Source organism: Chrysoperla carnea, chromosome 3 (assembly GCF_905475395.1).
Source record: "Chrysoperla carnea chromosome 3, inChrCarn1.1, whole genome shotgun sequence".
Classification (NCBI taxonomy): domain Eukaryota; kingdom Metazoa; phylum Arthropoda; class Insecta; order Neuroptera; family Chrysopidae; genus Chrysoperla; species Chrysoperla carnea.
Window position 1 is genome coordinate 23,974,644 of NC_058339.1, and position 21,150 is coordinate 23,995,793.

Here is a 21,150-nt window from a genome sequence, read left to right on the forward strand (position 1 = left end):
CGTCTAAGACGATCTCTCTCGTGTCAACGAGCCCATTCGCTTTAAAGCCAGAGTCGCCTGGTATCCAAATTAGCCTAGCTGTGTTATTCTGTTGCTATGAATTTCCTACAAAATTCTAAGACGGAAAGTCCCTAGGCATTTATGATTTGAAGCAGATGATGGTCTAGAATCACAATTTTTACAGATATCACCATAAGTTGATATCTGTAAAAATTAAAAGTTGATATGGAAATATCATTTATGAATGTGTGGCTATCTAAGAGTGGATATCTTTCTTTACTTATGTGACACCAAAAAACAAATGATTGCGTCATCAACACTGTTTCTGGAATAAATGTATAGAATCAAATATAAAATTATACTAAAACTAAAACCATTAGCATGATAGTATTCATAATATGACGGAAAATAAAACGCATATTGGGTCGAATGTAGTGTCAGTCACATACGGAATCATTCATGTAGGTATTTAATAATTGTTTGCATTTGTCTACAGGTGTGTCACTTAGAAATAAAATTTTGTCCTTCAATAAAATATGCACTGATAAACAGATATTTTTTAAAGCCTGATACTTAATTTACATTTTATGATTATAAAAAGACTAGCTGTGAACTACCCGTTTCGCTGGGTAGTTTCAATTTTAAATACAAAGATTATTTTGTTATAACCTTCACTTCATATGCCATCACGGCCCCTCCTTTTGTTCACAATTCCATCGATTTCATTATTTGGTATAGAGCTCTAATTTTTTTGAAAACAGGCTATATTAAACGCAGTCGGGCTTTTTGAATTATTTAAATTTATTGCTATTATTATAGCAAGAGTAAAAGCCATGAGAGTAAAAATTTACAGTAAAAAAAATGTACATATATTTGACGTGATCTAAATTGTAGGTACCAAGTACGTCAAAAATATAGATTTGATTGAAAATTTTCCCGTATTTATAAGATTTAAAAACTAAGTATTATACAATTTAGCAAAGATTCAACTCATCTGCACAGCTTCTATATATGGTACCTCAGTAATTATATAAAGTACACTTACTTCATTTATTTTAAGTAATAAATACAAGTCAACCTTGAAATTCAACCTTAAGATATTCAAGTCACGTCAAAATCGTAAAGTCAACACTATTTTATTACAACAAATGCAATATAAAACGCTACAAATCATATTACCATTTTATTAGATCAGTCTAAATAAAAATTTTCATCGAATATTCAAATCTCCCACAAATAATACTGATATATAATCTTAATTAAAAGTTTTTAATTTTTCTAATCGCAAATATTATCGAATGTAATTAAATTATAGCCTTCAGAACGTCAAAAATTTAATAATTTTTAACGAACAGTTTTAATATCAAAACCATATTACAAATGAATCTCTAATATATTATGGAACTCAAGGTTTTTTATAACACAAAACTTACAAATTAGTTAAAAGATTGTTATTGAATAATAAATAAATTCTTGACCATTTAATAGATTGACCTGAATTAATAATAAAAGTTAGATAATAGTTATTATAACAAGCAAATCAACAAAATCAAAGAAACACATCTACACAATATTGTATGTAAACAAATATTTACGTAGTATTACAAAAAAAAAACTAACCTGTTTTTGTCAATTTTTGTTCATTGGAAAATATCAAAGTATTCTGATTACAAACAAAAACATTGTATTTTTTTGATTATTTATGTAATAAATGTTACATTATTTTAAAAAACAAAACACAATCGAAAAACATAAAACAAAAACATAACATAACATAATCCAAACTGTCAAAGGATTTACACTGTAATGAAACAAACGCGGTGCGAACACTTTTATCTAGGTGGCTATAAACACTTTTATTTGCATTTATTTATAATACCAATTATTCAAATAGAAAAAAAAACCATTACTAATATAATTACAAATTGTAATTGATATAGTTTTAATAATCTGATATTACAGGTATCACATATGTACACAAAAAAATGACTCACTCACCTTAACAGATTAACTACCTACAATGAGTTAGATAAAAACAGCGCATATGGTTCCATTCCATAATTATGCTCGCACAATTTATCACAATTTTAAAGAATTTTTTTAAATACATTTATTCACTATTAATTTACATTTTTTATTTATTTATAAAAGTTTATTTATGTTTAATAAATTTTTAAAAATTATTGTTTTAAAAAATATAAAAACATTAAAATATGAATATACTTTTATTAAAGCGGTATAAAAACATGGCAGCAATTTTTAAACAAGAATTTATTATCGTTTGGTCATGCTTTTTAATTCAATTGGCGGGAATATTTAAAAATCATGTTTTGTATTCAACAAATATTTTATAGATTTTTTTTTTTTAATTTTAAACTACACACTTCTTAATAAAAAAATTAAATTTTCGATTCGTAAATTTAAAATATATTTATAATTTAAATTGCGATTAATAGGATAATTTTTTTTGTCAATGGACAACGGGTGATTTAAAATAAAACTACGATGCAGATGTTGAATAAATAGATGTATATTAAGAATTACCATAGTAATTTACAATAATAATGTTGAAATGTATGCATGAACTATCTAATAATATAAAGCCTACTCTTCATAAAACCCTTACTAACTTGGAGGGTGTAAGTGCCACGATTTTGAGAAAAATCGCTTCGATCTATATCTCCGTAATCATTTATCTAGGCCAAAAATGGTAATAACCTTTATTGTAGATAATTAAAATTCATATCTTTATACCATGCATATGAAATATACCAAGGTATATTAAGTTTAGTCCCAATGAACAAAATTTTGGTATAGGTGTTCATAAAATCACCTAATTAGTCCGTTGCCGGTTGCCTGTCTGTCTGTCTGTCTGTCATCACGATTATTCAAAAACGAAGAGACATCAAGCTGAAATCTCTTTCACTGTTTACCTGTGAGAGCGCAAATTGTATCCTATGTATTATATGGGAATATCAGTTATATATGTGTGACATGTATGTATGTGTAATGTGACAGAGTAATCAACACTGTCTATACATGGTGTTTCAACAATTAATCCAGTCAATTGTTTGTTTTCGCTTGTTTTTTGTTAAACTTTTTCTTGCATATTTAATGAATTTTCATCATTACATTAAAATATAAAAAATTCTTACATCACACGATGGTTTACGGAAATTTTTTAAAACTGTAACTTTCAACTTATTATGAAAAAATAAAAACAATTTTCTTATAAAAGTTACATGCGATTATTCCATTTTTGTCTTTTATAGGATTTATATTATATATAGGATTAAGAATGGGATACTCAGTAAATAAAAAAATATTCCAATAAAATAATTATATATTAATTTTTATACTGTTTCATTTTTTAAATTTATAATTTTTACAATATGTATAAAAAAGTATAACTAAAATAAAATTAAAATTCAAAATGATAATAAATTTACTTATTTAGGTAGTTGAGAAACATATACATTAATTTTACTGACTATTGCTGGTTTATTGCCACATTTCGATTGTACATATAATAAACCTTGTCTATCTTTTTGTTCGTAAGCGATTTGTGCTGCTTCTTCAAATTTCCTAAAATAGAAAATAATCAATCAAACTATTTTAGTAAACAGCAAAAAATAATTAAAATATAAAAAAATTCACTACGTCTAAAGTAAAAGTATACAGGCCCCTAGAAACTGATAAAATGATATTGAGTTTGTATTCTATTAAGTTTGCGAACAATATTTCCTACCCTTGCATTGATTAAATTATAAAATCTAACAAAAATTTACACATTGACAGCTCGAAATTCCATCACAAATGAGTTAGGGTGTAAAAATTTTCGAATACCAGTTTATTGAGCTAAATAATTGTTTGGGTAAAATAAAAAGAAGAATTACATTTAATTATAATCGAACTTACTTAGCTTTCACGTAATATTTGATCTTCAAATCTTCTCGAACTTTTGGTAAATATTTAACGGCTTCCGAAGTATTATCATACTTCAAACAAACATCAACAAATGGTGCGTAACCAACAGGTGACTTTTTGGATTTCGAAAATTTATCTAATTCGCTCCATTCTCCTTGTTCGCCCAGTGTTTGAATTCTTAACCACCAATATCTTAAAGAAAACAGTTTTAATAATGAATCTTCACGTGTAATTTCGAAACTATTTTTAAATTGTTTCAAATTACCGTCGATCTGGTACTTTGTATTCATTTCGCATTTTTTCTGCTAACTTAAGTTCGTTAATAGTTAACAGTAGGTACAAAGTATCATGAACAGATTTTCCAATGAACTTATTTCTTGGAAATTTCTCTTCAAATTGTTTCTGATGACGTAATAATCGAATAGATTCTTCACATAATGAAGCATTGATATCATTTCGAGCAGTTTTATACGCATCTTGAGCCGCTGCTAACGACGGTTCTCGGCTTAATGCATTCTAAAAGAATTAAAATACATCTTAATATGCAAATAAATGTTAGAAAACTTAGGTACATAAAAATTTTCAAGGATTTTTTTTTTTTAATAATAAGAGAACGTTCAAGTATTACGTAACGTTTATGTAAAGGGGTAAGGGTTATTTAAGAAATATTAGTGAAAAATTGGTAGCTCAAAATTCCACATTTTATCCAAATCGATAACGTTCAACTACTAACGAAATGGAGTGGATGGCTGTATAACTTGAATGTTCCCTTAATCAAATAAATAAGATTAATTACCTTTGGTTCAAAACTTTCTCGAATATATTCTGCGGCTTGAGCATTAAAATTATCTTCTTGGTGATAAATATCAAATAAAGCTTGTGGATTGTGATCTCTACAATATTTCAAATATAATGACAAAGCCATTGGAAAATTTCGAATAATCATTTGAAAATCAGCCAATGGTGTATTTTCACGCATATGAAATATTACTGTGTACACTAAATCGGTATCTCCACTTTCAATAGCTTTTAATAAAGCTGGTTTATTTTCTTTTAGTTTTAATAATAATGGAACTTGTTTACGAGCTCTTGGTTCATAATCTAATAGCTAAAATTTAATTATTTTAGTATATTAATAAAATTTATTTGTGATTTTGATTAATACCTTGATTGCCAATTTTGTACGTCCAAATTCTTCTGCTTTACTTGCAATATCACTATATGATATCCCCGGTGAGTGGCCTAATTTATTAGCAATCTGTTGGGCTATCTCGTCCCATTCTAATTGAGATTGTGTTACCTAAATTTCAATAAATCTATAAAATTTTTTAAATCATAATATCAAGATAAATCATTCACAAAGAAATTCAAACCTTATAGCACGCCCAATGCACATATATTCTGTTCGCACCTTCTTCATTGGGTAGTCGAAGATGTTTTGCTATTTGTATAGCATGGTAGTAAAATCCTCGAGTCACCAATCGATCTAATAAGTTATGATATTTTCGCGCATGCATTCTAGATATTGTTAAGAAAATGTAGTTTTAATTAAAATAAAAAATATTAAGCATATATATTAATATGGTCCTCTGTGCGCTCCTTGGGAGCAACCTGTCTCCCGAAGGCGAGACGAATCTGAGTGAGAGATGCTATTTTAAACAACCCACAGCTTCTCGGCCAAGATTTATCCCAGGATTAATATACAGGCGTTACAAGTGGGATAATCAGATATCCCTATGTTTCGAAGGTAGTAGTTCAAACGACAGTATCCTGTCAAGAGTTCCACTACTCTTCTCAACTGTACTCTAGCAAGTTTCAGGCGAGCACAGCCAAATGGCCTAGCTGTGGTTATACACAGTTTGGCCTGTCACTTGCCCTACACAAAATCCCGGTAATCAAGATTGGCTTGTCGTAGCTATTCTTTGATTCGGTAAATTACGGAACATCATGCTATGAGAAAACGAGCCCGCTGGTTAATTCTCTTTAATCCTAGAATTCCCCGGTACGCAAATCAGTATGTCTGTGTTATTCAGTGCCAGGTGATTCATTTCCTTGAAGCATTCATAGACCGTCCCCAATTGAAATTTGTACGCCTCAATTGGAGTGACTAACTGACAAGATGCTATGCCCCATAAATAATCTAAAGGATATCGTTTTGCCAAGGAAGATGGCATCATTTGGTGGTTCAGATTCAGAATGCTTCTGATGTTGTTGGTTTGATTTTTGGCAATTTTATATTTCCTTATTTCGAGTTACTGATATCAGGGAATTTACAAAATTTCAAATTATAACACTTTCATTTTTTGGGATATTTTAATATTTTGTAAAAACAAATATTATGAAGCATCAGGATGGAATTGGTTCTCCCGTAGGTCCTAAACAAAATATATAAATCGTTGAACCTAATAGATATTACACATACAACAGCCAAATCAAAACCCTGCTTATTTTTAAATTTTATCTCATTTTTTTTAGAAAGGATACTCAGTGTACGTGAGGGGTATGCCAATCCGTCTATCACGAACAGTATTTAATACTTTTAGTTCTCTACACATTTGAACAAAATTATTTGGATCAAATTCATCAGCTATAAAACATTTTCCAAATTGTGCTGCCTGGAATAAAATTTATCGTGTATTAACAAAAAAATTTTTAAATATTATTTTTCTTAAAAAAAATACATACTCGCATCAACATTTTTTGAACTTCAGGATCAAATTCATACCCGGCAGCTTCAATGCATTGAGTTACAGCTTCATCTAGCTTATCTTTAATCAAACCAATGTATTCATCGGCTCGATGACTTCTTTTCTGGAAATGTTTGGACGCTTCTAGTAAATAACTACCAGGGTCAATACTATTGATACGAAGAACTCTTTGAACAATTGGAGGGACCTTAAATATATTTGAATATATAACAATTTACAAAATATTTATAAATTATAGATAATACTTTTTGTAAAATTTCATGTTGGTGATTTGTTATAATCCGAACACAGTCCAATTCTTGAGCCAAAAACAATGGTGTATCATATGAGAAACTTATTTTATCACCTTCGCTCTGACGACTTACTAAAATTATCAATCCTGGCCAATAACATACAACTGCTTCACCTCCGCACCTAAATGTATTGAAATTTTTATTTTAAATTTGCTGATACTTTAACTAGTGTTTAAAGTTTGATAATTCACGATTCTTCTATTCGAAAAATACATTAATTTCTATTTGCTCATATCAGAAAATAGCCATAATCTGATAAAATACATTCTACCAGGTAAATCGAACCGATAACGGAGAATGAATCAGAATTTAGAAATTCCCAGACATTTCTAGGTTTTCCAGGTCGATTGCCACCCTGACAGATTTGATATGACAGAGTTAGTGTATATTTCTTCATGTTTAATATTTTTTTACTTTGTTTTAGGTCTATTTTTTTCCAAACATTGAATAATACAAATTTTTTTAAATGGTGGCAGAATCAACCCCAAAGAGGCTCGTAATGTTTGTCTTGTTAAGGGTCATTGCTAAGGGTCTTGTTAAGAAATTCATTAAATTTAAGAGCCGATCGAATTATCAAAATTAAATTGCACATAAAGTGTCTATTAATTTAACTGACCACATCATTTGTTTGGGAGCTGTACGCTTATCCAAAAGTACTTCACTATATTTCGTTCGTAAATCTACACTTCCAATCCATAAATAACCAGCGTCTGTAAATAAAGCAACTGCAGTAGATCGTCCCTCGTTGTTAACAGTAACAGCAATATCCAAAATATTTCCTTCAGATGTTGGATTAGCATGAGCTAACGCCATAGTATCACCTTGAGTAAAACGATACAAATCTGGTGTAACAGAACAAACCAATAATATTTCTGGATCACGTTTTTCAAAAATCACTTCCCAATTTATTGCACCAGTTAGAGAAACTAAATGAAATATACATACATATATAATTTAACGTTTTAATTTTCATTTATTTTACAAAAATTACCTGGAAGTTGGGAAAGTTGCCGAACCTTAGGTACCTTGATATCATTAACCAAAATAATCTTAAAATTTGAAGTCAAAACAGCTACACCAGTTCCTTGTGGTGTATAAAACACTTTTGCATCCATTACCTAAACATTATTAACTGTTTTTGAAATCATTTTCCGTAGTAAATCAATGAGTGTGAGAGAGTAAATATATATTAAGCAATGTGTATAAGAAAGACATTATTGGATGCTTGTATTGCTACTATTGTACTGCTACTGTTCTCCATCATGCAAGGAGACATTTAATAGTATCTTTCTTTTACACAGTGCTTAATGTACCTGTACTCTCTCACACTCATTAACGTATTATCAATTCTCAAAAATAGAAATTTAATTGAACATCATGTCAAGACAACCATAAGCAAATGAAAAATATATTATTTAGTTACCTTATGATCACGAGCTTCTTGACCCATACTAACATGTACTTGAAACTTTCCAAAGATATCATAAACGAAAACCATACCATCTTCTTGAATACATAATAAATATTCATTGTGGGTCCAACCTAAAGCTACAATAAGTCCACTGCTCCACTAGAAATGAAATTATGATATTTATTAATGATTAGTGATGAATATATTTACAAATTTGACATTTACCACAACTGAAGATATTTGCTTTCCAGATCCGGAGTAAATAGCAATTACTGGCTTTCCACCACCATGAATTTGAACAAATTTATTCCGATCTCTAACTAGAGCAATTGGTCCACCAAACGGTGCAACCGCTATCAATGCATTCTCCAAATTCATTTCTGGGTTTCCAAACATTGAGTATACTTCAAATTTCCTAAATAAATGTAAATTTGTTAAATAAAATTCTATTCACCTGTATAACAATTATTAATCTATCTTACCTATAATAAGTATCAATATTACCCAGCAAACACCAGTCGGCTGTTAACATCGCCGACATTTTCGTTGATTTAAGTTACTTTTATAAAACTTTTATAAAATTCAATTTTCTTCACATTTGACAGCTGTCAAAATATAAAGAACTATAAAGCCAACAGAGCACTCTTTTGGCAACAAATTAATCACTTTAATAATAACCATAGATGTTCAATAGAGATTGAAGTGATTCGTTCTCAAACGCTTTAATATGTAGTGCCTAACCGCCTAACGTGGCTCAATTTATTTAAAATGATTAACTTAACAATGTTATCCTAAAATACAAAAATTTAGAATTATTATTGGGGGTGCTTAGAACACTAAAGTGCTTTTGCAAACATTACTTTAATAATAATTAATGTGAACAAGGCTTTAGTAAAATAATATACATAGATTTTTACATGCAATTCTACAGTGGCCCCGGAATTAAGCAAATAAGTGGTAGGTAGCGAAAAACTGATATCACAGCTGAAAAGAATGACCCAAAATTAGTGTGTTTAAAAAAAAAATCCAATAAAATCGGATAAAATTTGCCTGTGTTATCAAAAAAATCGAATTTTTAAACTTTATAACTTCATCAGAATCCAAAAAAATTTATTTTGCTCTACCACATCCAAATTTTATCCAATTTTGATAAACCAAGTATGTAATCCAACTAAATTTGGGCCATACTTTTCAAATTTGTGATCAAAATTAATCTAGTTCTAATAGGTTTCAAGAATGTGGAAACCTGGTCCCGGAATTAAGCAAATAAGTGATAGCTAGCGAAAAACTGACATCACAGGTGAAAAGAATGGTCCAAAATTAGTGGGTTTCAAAAGAAATTCCAATAAAAATAAAATTGACGTTCCACCGAATTATGTAAATATGGTAGTGAGAAGCAGAGAAGTAGATACTAGATAGATCATAGACATGTTGATGGACCTCTACTAATTCCAATCTTTTTTTTTTTACAGTGTTGTTATAACTGCTAATTCAGTCATACCACAATCGAATATTTACAAATATTGAAATTATAATTTGTCAAAATAAACCAAAAATTTCTGATAAATTGTAGTGTTCAAACGTGATTCATGTACATTTAATCTAATAGGTGGTTAATAAAAGTTGTATTAAAATATTATATAATCTATGGAGTTGAAAATAAGTAGATGAAAATTTCCTTAATGTGTAAGCTTTTATCGAGATATTTTACCTCAATTTTATCTAATTAAAAATATGACTTTGTTAAACAAATTATAAGTTTCTTAATAATAATACAAAAATGAATCGAAACCAGAATTCGCATGGATTAGCTCGAAATTTAATACCAGAGCAAGTAATACAGAAACGAAAACGAAGAAGAAATAAAAATAGGAAGAAACCTCAAATCCACGTAATGGATAGAATCGATTTACGAAATTTATTAGATGGTGACCAGAAACGAAAAAATACTTCTAATAAACGTAGCCATGAAGAAGACAACGCACCAACAAAAAGATTAAAAAATCATCACGTGTCCAGTAAATTGGAATCTTCATCATCATCTCGACTACCGACATCACCACGTACATCTAGCAATTTTAAATCACCACCAACATCTCCACGTGCATCTAGCAATTTTAAATCTCCACCGACATCTCCACGTGCATCTTTAAGTAAAAATTTCGATTCTGGTAGTAATGCCCGAAAATCGAATAAAATTTCATTAGAAAATCTTTCAAATTGGTCAAATACAAATACATCGCCACTGACAGCTAGTAGAAGACATTCTGTTAGTCCCCGCCCAAAGAAAAATATAGCTGCACAAAGATTAGAAAGTTTAAGAAAATCACTTCCTGAAAATATACACTCCGCGACAAGTACTATAAGCAAAACAGGTATTTATTTTATCAGGACCTTAAAATGATGGGAGCCCAAGAGGGAATTTGGGTAGTAACTCGAGCGCGTCAGATTAATACATATGAAGAGTTTCTTGGACCTACCTTAGTACGCCACCCCAAATATTAGCCCTAAATATGGGGGGACGCTCGTACGGCAGACGATCAGATTAGCAAAAAAGAAATTACATCACACTTAAATCATCAGATTATTGAAATGTAAATTTTTTAGCGTGTGATTAACCCACCATATCTTAATCTGACACGCTCGAATTAAAATTAATTCACTTATCGCAATTTTTTGTACTAATCTGATAATCTATCCTACGCGTTTCCTCTCATATTTAGGGCTAATATTTGGAGGAGGTACTAAGGAAGGTCTAAGGAACCCCTCATATGTTCTGACGCGCCGGAGTTTTTACACAAATCCCCTCTTGGGCTCCTTATTAAAACCATTAACAAAAGAAAAAAATTTTATCCTAAACCACCTATATATGAACAAAAAAATTTATACATAAAAGCGTGAAACACTCGGGCCATTAGACCATATTCAGTGGCGTATAAAATCCTATTCATTTAAAGGTGACTAGAGGAAAAAAAAGTTTAATCAATAATTCCATTATTTTAGAAAAACATTTATCGAATTCATCAAGATTACCAGGTAATAATTTTTTTAATAATTCAAGGCTTTTAAGGTTTTCATGGGATACATATCAAGTACTTTAATTAACAAAAGTGTAATTCTTAATTTCGAAAAGAGATTACGATCTGAAATTTTAATTGCATATTCTAAAGCTAAGTATTTCTCCTAGTTTATGAACGAATCAAATCATTTGATTAATTTCAAATGCTCCAAAATTTTATCTTGGAGAAAATAGTGCGTATAAGAGTTTTTTTTCGAAAAGGAGCCTTCTTAAAGTGATGTTCCTCTTGACATTGATCTTCATGATGGTTTGAAAAATGGGGCGTTCTAAAATACAGATGAACCATCGATTGTTAAACGTGCTTTTTTTTAGCATATTGTCTGACGAAACAGCTAGCTCGGCTATGCCCACCCCTCTTGAGATTTGGACCTTTCAAAATTAGCGTTTATTAAACTTCATTTAACTTAATTTCGCCTATTATATTAAAAATTGTGATACTTCGCAATGAAATAAAGAGTTGAAAATTACAGGACAAGTGTAAACCGGTTAAAAATACAATACGCTTTCACGAAAAATTAAATTGCTTGTACAAGATTTTTTAAAGCTTAGAGACGCTCAATCAATTCAGTCATACCTTTCCTAAAGCTTAGATACGCTCAATCAAAAAGGGTCACGTTAAATACAATAAACAGAAAATATCGATTCTAATTTTCTGAACTATTTAAATATAAACACCCTTAGTTTTTATAAATAGTGATATAATATTGATTCAAGGGAAATAATCTTCTTTTTTTTTTTTTAATTTTAGAAATAAATTCATCAAATGAACATTTGTGGAATTCCCAAAGTCTATCAGGTAATTTTTATTAATATTTATTTACAACTAAAATTCAAGAATTTAAATATCCTGTTTTGATTTTAGGGAGATCGAATCGATCATCTGCCAATGATCGATTAAATGCGTTAAGAAATAAATTAACAGTTCAAGCCTCAGAAACACAAAATAATATCGAACCATCAACCTCCACGGATAATATGGAATATCAGGAAGAAATGGAATGGGAACAAGTACCTGAAGAGCATATTATTAAAAACGTAAGTTGTGAGTGGAAAATTCGTCTGTGATAGGCATACCAGCCGATATGAAAGGGATTTTATTGTGATATAGACATTTTAATTTTAGAAAAATTGTTTTGAGGTTGTTTCAAGTATTACGTAAGTAAGATTACGGCGATTTAAATAGCTTTTGTCCCTTACAACAGCTTTTGTTTTCCTGATGTACAAGCAAAAATAATCTTGTTTACTACCTTGTTTGAATTCAGGCAGATAACATACCGTGCCCCCTCACCCATGAAGCGATGAAGTTAACAAGAGGGCAAAAGAAATTTTTTTTTTATTTTCCGACAAAAAGTCTTTTTTCTTAAAAAAAACATCATAATTTGATCAGGAAAACGAAAATCAACATCAAAATGTTCAAACCTATAATTTCTTTCGATATATTTTAAAGAGAAATATCATCTACACATCGATGAAATATCATTATTTTTGATTTTTTATTTATCCTGCTGCTCGATAATGTTAAATTACAATGTTACCAATTTTATATGATTGGTAATACCAAGATACAGGACAAGAAGCGTCCTAAAATCAACGTAAGTTTACTTACGATAAACTTGAACAACCGCTTTTTAAAAATATTATTTGTATTAAAACGGGAAGTCTAGCAATAAAGAACATAAAAATTCCTGCAATTAGTTATTTGTTACAAATTTCGGTGTATTTGAGGTGCAAATTTCTTTAAGGTGCAGAGCTATTTTTTGACGAAATTTCTTCGGTTAGTTATTGATCTTCTTGAGCTTCCGGTATTGAGAGGCTGGCGTTTGAGATTAATAACTGGGAGTTGCAACTCGAAAACTGGCGCCCCGAATTCGGTAGTTACAATTTCGACTACCCGATGGTATTACTTGTACTTACCATTTTTTAAGGTCAATAAAAATATTCAAATCACATAAATCCCGCCAACTGGAGATAAGAATTTTTACTATTAAACAGAAAGTGGGCGGATTTTTCAGTATATAGTTTCAATTAAGACCACCTGATTACTACAAAATAATAGATGAATTTCTTTCTTAGTACTTGGGTAATGTGACCAATATCGGATCGTTAAATGTACGTTTTTCCACATGGTTTTCATACAATTTTTTTCTTTCGGAAATAAAACTAGATATAAATTTCAAAATTTTTTAACAATTTGCTAGGTTGATATTTAATACCGTAAATACTAAGATTCCTCTTTCAAAAACATCAAAATCTTAACATTTTATCAACTTAATATATTATCATCGAATCATTCCTTCGAATCATAGTTTTATTACTTTCCACAACGTCAAGGGTAAGAAGGATTTGCCTTTCATAACATAATGGATCAGAAATATGATTATTATTTAACTGAAAAACGCAATTAATACTAATATGTTTATTTCCAGATTGTAGAAATTCGTAATAGTGTACAAGAGAATCCAAATATATTCAATGGACTTGAATCAAGTTTTTGTTTTCATGATAGTTTGGATATGGTATTTAATGCATCAAATGTTCGAGAAAAGTCAAAATTTATAATAATTATCGATACAAATATATTTTTATCCGATTTACAAATCGTTAAAAATTTACTTAATTGCAATTGTAATGGTATGCGAATTAAAAATTCAATGGATTTTTACAATTAACTGTATCTAATTTTGTATACTCAAAAAATTAAAATTTTTATAGACAATGATTTAACTATTGTTGTTCCGTGGATGGTGTTTCAAGAATTGGATTTTTTTAAAACAAAAGGTGCGAAATTAAAACAGAATGCTCAAATCGCTGTACGTTTCATTAATGGGGAATTGGCAAATAAAAATCCAAAATTAAAAGGTCAAATAATATGCTTAATTATTTTTGTTTTATAGGGTTTACTAATATTTCATTTTTTATTTTTACAGGCCAAACAGCGTTAGAAGCGGCTGAAAATGTGATAACATGTCGGGGACCCGATGATAGAATTTTAGATTGTTCATTACAGTATAAAAGTGACAATAATATAACTGTAAGTCTATCATTTTCTAAAACAAATTTTTTTAGATGTAAGCTTAATTCTAAAAGGCTAAGATCCAATAATACAAATATATTCCCCTCGTCTGTTGATTGATTATACCGTTGAATAGGTTTATTAGAATATAAACAATTTAGAAATGTGTGTCTGTCAGAATAGTCCTGTTGCCACTAATATTAATTAATTATATTTATTCCCTAGTCACCAAAAAGTGATTGACTTGCCACATCTTTTTAAAATTTTGTCGCCTTATTATGTGTCTGAGCTCTGCAACTTGTTGCCATGAAAACCAGTTTTTAATAGTACCATGTTCCAACTTTTTATCACAACACTCTTCCATTGTACTTTTTTTGCGTCAATGCAATCAAACTGTGAGAAACATCAACAAAATTGTTACTTGCCGCCGCCATATTGACTCTGTATGGGTTTCAGCGCCAAATGGCAAAAAATGAAACTAAATTTAAATTACTAGACTAGGCAAATAGTTAAAAGTTATCGACTTAAGTCATTTGTCTAGATGTTTGAATGGCTGAATATCGTTCAGACCACTAGTTGAACGGCGCCATTTAGTAACAAGGTTAGGCGTTTAATTAAACGACTAAGCTAGTTGGTTGGGACATATACATCAAAACTAATAAATTTAGAGGTCTCTTTGAATCTATGATTTTTGTTTTTAGATAATTTTATCAAACGATATTAATTTAAGAAATAAAGCACTTGTAAATAATATTGAAGCCTATTGTAGTGATGAAATTCTAAAAATAATAGCATCGAAAATGGAAAATGTAAATAAAATATCTGTGCCAGTAATGGATAAAGACTTAGAAGAAAAATTTCGACAATTTCATAAAATATTAAGTAATTTTTTATTGAAAATGTTAGAAAGAGAAATGTACATAGCATATGGTGATTTGTGGAAAAGAATGGTGCAATTTAAAACTACATGGACCGTACCAACAATAATCAAATGTATACTGAAATATTGGAAATCAGTTTTTAGTTTTGTATATCCAAAGCATTTGCGACCATGTTTATCACAACTATTACAATCTTTTGATGATTGTGAGTTGAGTAAGTATTTGTATAGTGTACTAAGTGGTGATTTTCAAGTTAATAAGTTTTTGTATTATCTTTTTTAAAGGTGATCCAGACTTAAAAAATTTAATAGATACCGCGTTAGCGGTTTGTTTACATTTGCAAAATATATCTGAAGAATATTTTCAAATTATTTTGCCTATTATAAAAGAGCTCAAAAATCTATTATGAATTTATATGTATGATATTGTAATAAAAAATTATTTAAATACGTTTTCAAATTATTTGTTATTAATTGAAACATGGAAGATTTTAATTATTTTTTTATAAACAATATAAACTTTACAAACTAGCTGTTATACGTCTGCTCCGCTCGACAATTACAATATTAGAAACAAACTCTAAACAATAACCTGAACAATCCGTCCCGTTTTCCTATTTGTCCTCTCAAAATAATGTTTTTGCGTGGACTTATTCAAAGGCAAAAAAAGGATCGTTTCTGAATTCAGTTTAAGAAGCTACTAATGCGCAGTCTCGGAAGTGCTGGGGTTGCGATAATTAACGCTATATATACATAAAAAAACGATTTTTGGTCAATATCTCGGAAACCATCAACTTTATGAAAAAAAGTTTCCATTTCCACGCACATCAGTGGTCGTCTAAATCTGAATATTTGGCGGATTTCTACTTGATGGTTTTTGTTACATTCTTTTTACATAAAGAATTGAGCATACCAATTATAAACTTACTTTATTTAAAAAAAATTAAGTAAAGCTGAAATAAACTGAACTTGCGTATTGACAATATTATTTCCATTTTTACGAAATGTTTATAATAATACATAAGAGGGATCCTATCAATGGATCCCTAGCATCTGGACCAAGGAAAACTTTGTAGGAGTGCTATTTTAAGGAGGTCTAGGCTATAGGCATTGCTCTCAAAATTACTATGTCCAAGGGTTCGGAGGGAAACATTCTATATGTGACACCCAGCAGGTTTCTGTAGATACAAATAACATGTATGAAGTTTTTATCATTCTCCATACAAGCCCTACAATTGGGATCTCCAAGTTATGAAGGTAGTAGTTCAATCGACAGTGTCCTATTAGAATACTCACCACCCTTCTCTACTGTGTTCTGGGGAGTTTCAACCAAGCCTTTAAATGGCTTAACTGTGATTATGCAAGGCTTGCGCAAAATCCCAGTAATCAAGATGGGCTTTTCGTAGCCACTCTTTGTGTATTATATATTTGAGTTTTTAATGGAATAAATTGTGTTGCCAAATTGAATTAAAAACATACAAAAAATTTATTATAACGGGAAAACAATGACGAATTTTATTATTTTTAGAATTGTTTTCTATTTTAACTTTGTGCTCAGGTATTTAGCTTTAAATTTTTTAAGGATTTCTCTGAGTGTAAGAAGCATTTGATCTTTGCATGAAATAACAAAATTAATTAATTATTTTAAATCTTATTTTATTTTATAAATAAATTTTTTAACAATTAATAGATTAATAGCTGTAGCTGATGATAATTTTCATTTATTTTATATTTTTATTTTGTTTTGAAAACCATGAAAAGAATTAAATAAAATGAACCCAGAAACAAATTTTGTGTACAAAATAACAAATTTTGTTTGCTATGAACAAATGCAAAAAAATCACAAATATAAAAAAAAGCAATATGCTCGATTTTTCAAAACACAAATACAGGAAAACACAGTCAATTTAATCTTAACTATCGAATTATTCAAATAAATCATTAAGTTTTTGTTATAACGATAATTTTGATATCAAATAAATTTACAACACTAAATAATTTTAATATTTACATGGAAAAGTTGCAGCATTTATTTGAAAAAAATGACTTATATACAATCTTCTTTTTTTTGAAATTTTTAAAGGTTAAATAAAGACGTTCAAGAAAAACTAGATGGCTAAGATTACTGGGACGTGTTTTTTTAAAGAAAGTATATATTAAAAATACAAATAATGATTTTTCATACGTATTTTCCGTGTACTCTTTCATATTCTTTTACAAAATATAAGAACAGAGGATTAGGGAGAGATGTTTTAAAGTGTAATTGTTGGTACTAACTAAATAATTGTTCAGTAGCTCTTTCAAGATCCCAATTGTATGATGATAAAGCTACACGAGCTTGATGTTCTTCAACTCCCATATCTAATAATCTTTTTATCTTTTCCGAGCATTCTGGTGAGTCATTGGGACCTAAAATACGCATAAATATTATTATTATTTTAAAAATCGGTCGTTTTTTTATGGAACAAAAGTCAGGAATAAGAAAATAGGCATGTACGAAGTTGTTGCTTGTAAAAGACAAACTTCATAATAACCTAAAATTTGACCTTGATGGTTTTTTCTACATCCTAGGTGAACACGATTTCTATTGAATTTTAATGCTAAGAAAGAATCTATCTAACGGAATCCAAAATATGGATTCTCATTTGAAAATTCCTGGACCATGAAATAAACCATCAACATCTTATTTGACCTAAACTTTTAGTATTTCTAAAACTTTTTAAATAATATTCAAATGGTCTATAGAATAGTACAATTGATAACAGTGCGCTCTACTAAATGTAGAACTCTATCTGTTAATATTTTTCGATAACGAAAAACGATTTTAAATTTGTAGGGCTACATGGTGGGGGGTACATTGAAATACCCCTTAATCTTATTAGAGTTAACAGAACGCAATATTTTAACATAATATTTTTTTAAAATAGTGTAAGATTAAATTTAACTGGGAATTAGTTACATAGGTAACACAGTTAAAGACTTAATCTATATCTATAAAATTCTTTGTCCTGAATGACTGACGGATCATTGCACAGCCTAAACCACTAATCGTAGGGACCTGAAACTTGGAGGGTATGTTCTTTATATGGCATAGGCATCCGATAAGAGAGGACTTTCCAAAATTCACCCCCTAAGGGGGTAAAAAGGGGATTATAATTTTGTATATGGAAAATCCATGTTAATAATTTTATAGACAAATATAGATCAACGTATGCATGTTACCATAGCTTTTTTTTAAAAATTCATGTGGTTTAAATATATTTACAGAGAATTTTAATTTTTCTTCTCACAAGCGGTATGTTTGGAATCATGATTTATAATCTCAATCAATGATTCACTAAATGAATCATTATCACAAACGATTGAGAGAAAAGTATACTGTAACACTTTTTTGTATTACTGTATCACTCATTTCATTCTTTAAAGGAGTCACGTTGTTTTCAAAGGGGATGTAAGTAAAGTCTGTTCTCTAAGTCTTTAAATTTGGTTCTCTAAATGAATCAACGATTCATTATTTGAATCATTTATGAAATACATTGACATGAATCATTATCACGAGCGAAGTCGTGGACAAAAGCTAGTTAATTAATATAATAAAATTTGAACGAAATTATAAAAAATAATCACGTCCTTGAAAATCTATTAATTTCACATTAATATACACAATTTAGAATCTGTTTTACACTGGATGAGTGCCAAAAAACTAAGACACACATACTTACAAAATTTTACAAGAAAGTATTACACCTGCCAATTTAAAAAAAAATTAAAACAAAGACTTTAAATTAAGAAAAAAAAAAGTAATTTTACCTCCTGCATAAGCAGCCGTCCAATGTCTAGCTGTTAATTTAAACATCCCTAAATTTTCTTTAAATTGTTTTGCTACAACAGCATCTTGAGGATCATCTGGTTCTGCTGCTGATAACAAAGCCTGTAGGGATAGTAAAACTGTTCGTAAAGTCATTGCTGCAGCCCTAGAGAAACCGAAAATTGTAAAGTTAATATCTTTATTAAATAGACTTTTAAACATACTAACCATTGATCTTTTAATATGTCTAAGCAAATAGCTCCCGTAACAGAAGAGATATTTGGATGCCATATTTTAGTTATAAAACGAACCTTAAAATTTAAATATCATTATCAGTTAATGGATCGTCTAATATCATTCATAAATTTGCGTGAAATGTTGATCATTTTTACCTTTGGTGGATTAAATGGGTACGTTTCAGGTACTTTAATCTCTAATATAAATGTGCCTCCTTCATAGGGTGTATCCGGAGGACCAGCAATTTCCCCTTTTAATTCAGTATAGCTATCATTAATTAACTCAACTTTTATAGCACATTTTGCAACCTAAAAAAATGAATTTGTTTTAATAATTTCTAATTAAACATGTAAATAATACGTCATTTATTATTGACAATTAGTGATATGTAATATTTTCAAGTTGAAATCTATTTCTATATTTAAAAAAAAAAAATATATCAAATTAGGACATTGATCTACAATGATATAAGTAACAAAATTTTTAGTTACCTCCTCACTTTTGATCACTTCTTTAAATTCCCTTTTTATTCGTTGAGTTGCTATATTAGCCATTACAGAAAAATTAATTGATTTAAAAATGTGTATATAAACAAATTCAGATACTTTAAATAATTAACAACACATGTCAAAGAAATGCCAAATAAATACTGGATTTTTGTATATTTTTCATTAAAATTCTATTTGTATATTGTGAATTTCAGTTTTTTACTATAATTTGACATGAAATTACTTGCAATCGTTATGGTTTTACCAATTTAAAAAAAATGTTACTAACATGTGTAAAATAATCAAATAACCTTTTACAAATTTTACTAAATACTAGATAACTTGACCAAAATAATTAAAATGAATTTTTATCGCTTTATTATTATTTATTAATTCTATATTCTTTATGCCTTGAATTAATAATGACTAAGCACCAAAAAGTGACATCTAATGATATATTATCACAATTATTACAAGTCTAAATAATTTTTATTTTTATGGTACTTTTGTTTATAATTCTGATAATGGAGTAATGTCACGTCATAACAAACATATATTCTCTGTAACAAATCTTGAGATAGGTAAAAAGACGTAAACGAAACATGATTTTTCAACCAAATAAAAATAAACTTGTAAGGGTTTTCGTGATATTATTCAAATTCAATACCAAAATTAACAAGTGAAAGAAAACAATTGACTGAGTTAATAGTTGAAATACCATGTATAGACAGTGTTGATGACGCAATCGATTGTTTTTTGACGTCACGTAAATAAAAATAGGTATCCACTTTTAAATAGGCACACACATATAACTGATATTCCCATTTTAATACATAATATAAAATTTGCACCTAATTAGCGCCCTCGTGGGTAAACAGTGATGTATACAAAAAAAATGTTTCTAACAAAAGTTGTTTATTTTGTTATAAGGAACATTTTTCACATTTAAACTTTTGTTCTATCTCTAAAGGTTCACAAAATGGGTCCTACGGACCCAAGACCCAATTCACCTATGTTGCTCATTTACGAACTCGACCTCACTTTTTACGTCTTGTGTACGCTAAAAAAATTACATCTTGATATCTCTTTTTGTTTTTGAGTTATCGTGTTGACAGACAGACGGACAGACAACCGGAAATGGACTAATAAGGTAATTCTATGAACACCTATACCAAAATTTTTTTCGTAGCATCAATATTTTTAGGCGTTACAAACTTGGGACTAAACTTAATATACTATGTATATTTCATATATACATGGTATAAAAACTTATTTAGATATGAAATTATTTATTTTACATTGTTGC

At 29.2% G+C, this 21,150-nt stretch overlaps 4 protein-coding genes across 9 annotated transcripts in view; 1 reads left to right on the top strand and 3 right to left on the bottom strand.

Moving 5' to 3' along the window:
- Positions 1–2,100, bottom strand: part of LOC123296735 (rho GTPase-activating protein 23) — a 216,762-nt gene extending 214,662 nt beyond the window's left edge. For 5 of the 6 annotated variants that reach the window (XM_044878347.1, XM_044878348.1, XM_044878346.1 and 2 more), the window contains exon 1: positions 1,621–1,739. The gene's annotated coding sequence lies outside the window, so the exon portion shown is untranslated. Of the gene's footprint in view, positions 1–1,620; positions 1,740–1,998 lie in introns of those variants that run through there. The other variant, XM_044878345.1, reaches the window with a different exon arrangement.
- Positions 2,101–3,449: 1,349 nt separating this feature from the next.
- On the bottom strand, positions 3,450–8,945 carry LOC123295935 (vacuolar protein sorting-associated protein 16 homolog). Its single transcript, XM_044877396.1, has 14 exons — positions 8,822–8,945; positions 8,565–8,754; positions 8,352–8,498; positions 7,920–8,046; positions 7,545–7,854; positions 6,881–7,049; positions 6,613–6,822; positions 6,412–6,542; positions 5,301–5,445; positions 5,093–5,227; positions 4,724–5,035; positions 4,193–4,443; positions 3,919–4,119; positions 3,450–3,585 (listed from the first exon to the last, which is right to left on the bottom strand). Exons 1-14 carry the CDS (start codon positions 8,878–8,880, stop codon positions 3,450–3,452), a joined length of 2,523 nt encoding a protein of 840 aa, XP_044733331.1. The 5' UTR covers positions 8,881–8,945.
- Positions 8,946–10,038: 1,093 nt separating this feature from the next.
- Positions 10,039–15,721, top strand: LOC123295936 (transcriptional protein SWT1). The gene is made up of 9 exons (XM_044877397.1): positions 10,039–10,714; positions 11,343–11,375; positions 12,167–12,214; positions 12,281–12,453; positions 13,845–14,049; positions 14,131–14,277; positions 14,346–14,449; positions 15,133–15,526; positions 15,597–15,721. Exons 1-9 carry the CDS (start codon positions 10,120–10,122, stop codon positions 15,719–15,721), a joined length of 1,824 nt encoding a protein of 607 aa, XP_044733332.1. The 5' UTR covers positions 10,039–10,119.
- Positions 15,722–17,376: 1,655 nt separating this feature from the next.
- On the bottom strand, positions 17,377–20,081 carry LOC123294867 (ubiquitin-conjugating enzyme E2-22 kDa). Its single transcript, XM_044876046.1, has 5 exons — positions 19,848–20,081; positions 19,512–19,664; positions 19,348–19,430; positions 19,122–19,285; positions 17,377–17,720 (listed from the first exon to the last, which is right to left on the bottom strand). The coding sequence occupies exons 1-5, from the start codon at positions 19,908–19,910 to the stop codon at positions 17,584–17,586; spliced, it is 600 nt and encodes a 199-aa protein (XP_044731981.1). The 5' UTR covers positions 19,911–20,081; the 3' UTR covers positions 17,377–17,583.
- Positions 20,082–21,150: the final 1,069 nt, after the last annotated feature.

Excerpts from the sequence above, each read along its gene's own strand:
- LOC123294867 (XM_044876046.1), bottom strand. The coding sequence starts at position 19,910 with ATGGCTAATATAGCAACTCAACGAATAAAAAGGGAATTTAAAGAAGTG. Across the intron at positions 19,286-19,347 it reads GACATATTAAAAGATCAATG|GGCTGCAGCAATGACTTTAC; the intron begins GTTAGTATGTTT and ends CGGTTTCTCTAG. Across the intron at positions 17,721-19,121 it reads GACGGCTGCTTATGCAGGAG|GTCCCAATGACTCACCAGAA; the intron begins GTAAAATTACTT and ends TGCGTATTTTAG.
- LOC123295936 (XM_044877397.1), top strand. The coding sequence starts at position 10,120 with ATGAATCGAAACCAGAATTCGCATGGATTAGCTCGAAATTTAATACCA. Across the intron at positions 12,215-12,280 it reads GAATTCCCAAAGTCTATCAG|GGAGATCGAATCGATCATCT; the intron begins GTAATTTTTATT and ends TTTTGATTTTAG. Across the intron at positions 14,050-14,130 it reads ACTTAATTGCAATTGTAATG|ACAATGATTTAACTATTGTT; the intron begins GTATGCGAATTA and ends AAATTTTTATAG.
- LOC123295935 (XM_044877396.1), bottom strand. The coding sequence starts at position 8,880 with ATGTCGGCGATGTTAACAGCCGACTGGTGTTTGCTGGGTAATATTGAT. Across the intron at positions 7,855-7,919 it reads GCAACTTTCCCAACTTCCAG|TTTCTCTAACTGGTGCAATA; the intron begins GTAATTTTTGTA and ends TATTTCATTTAG. Across the intron at positions 7,050-7,544 it reads GCTCCCAAACAAATGATGTG|GTGCGGAGGTGAAGCAGTTG; the intron begins GTCAGTTAAATT and ends CAATACATTTAG.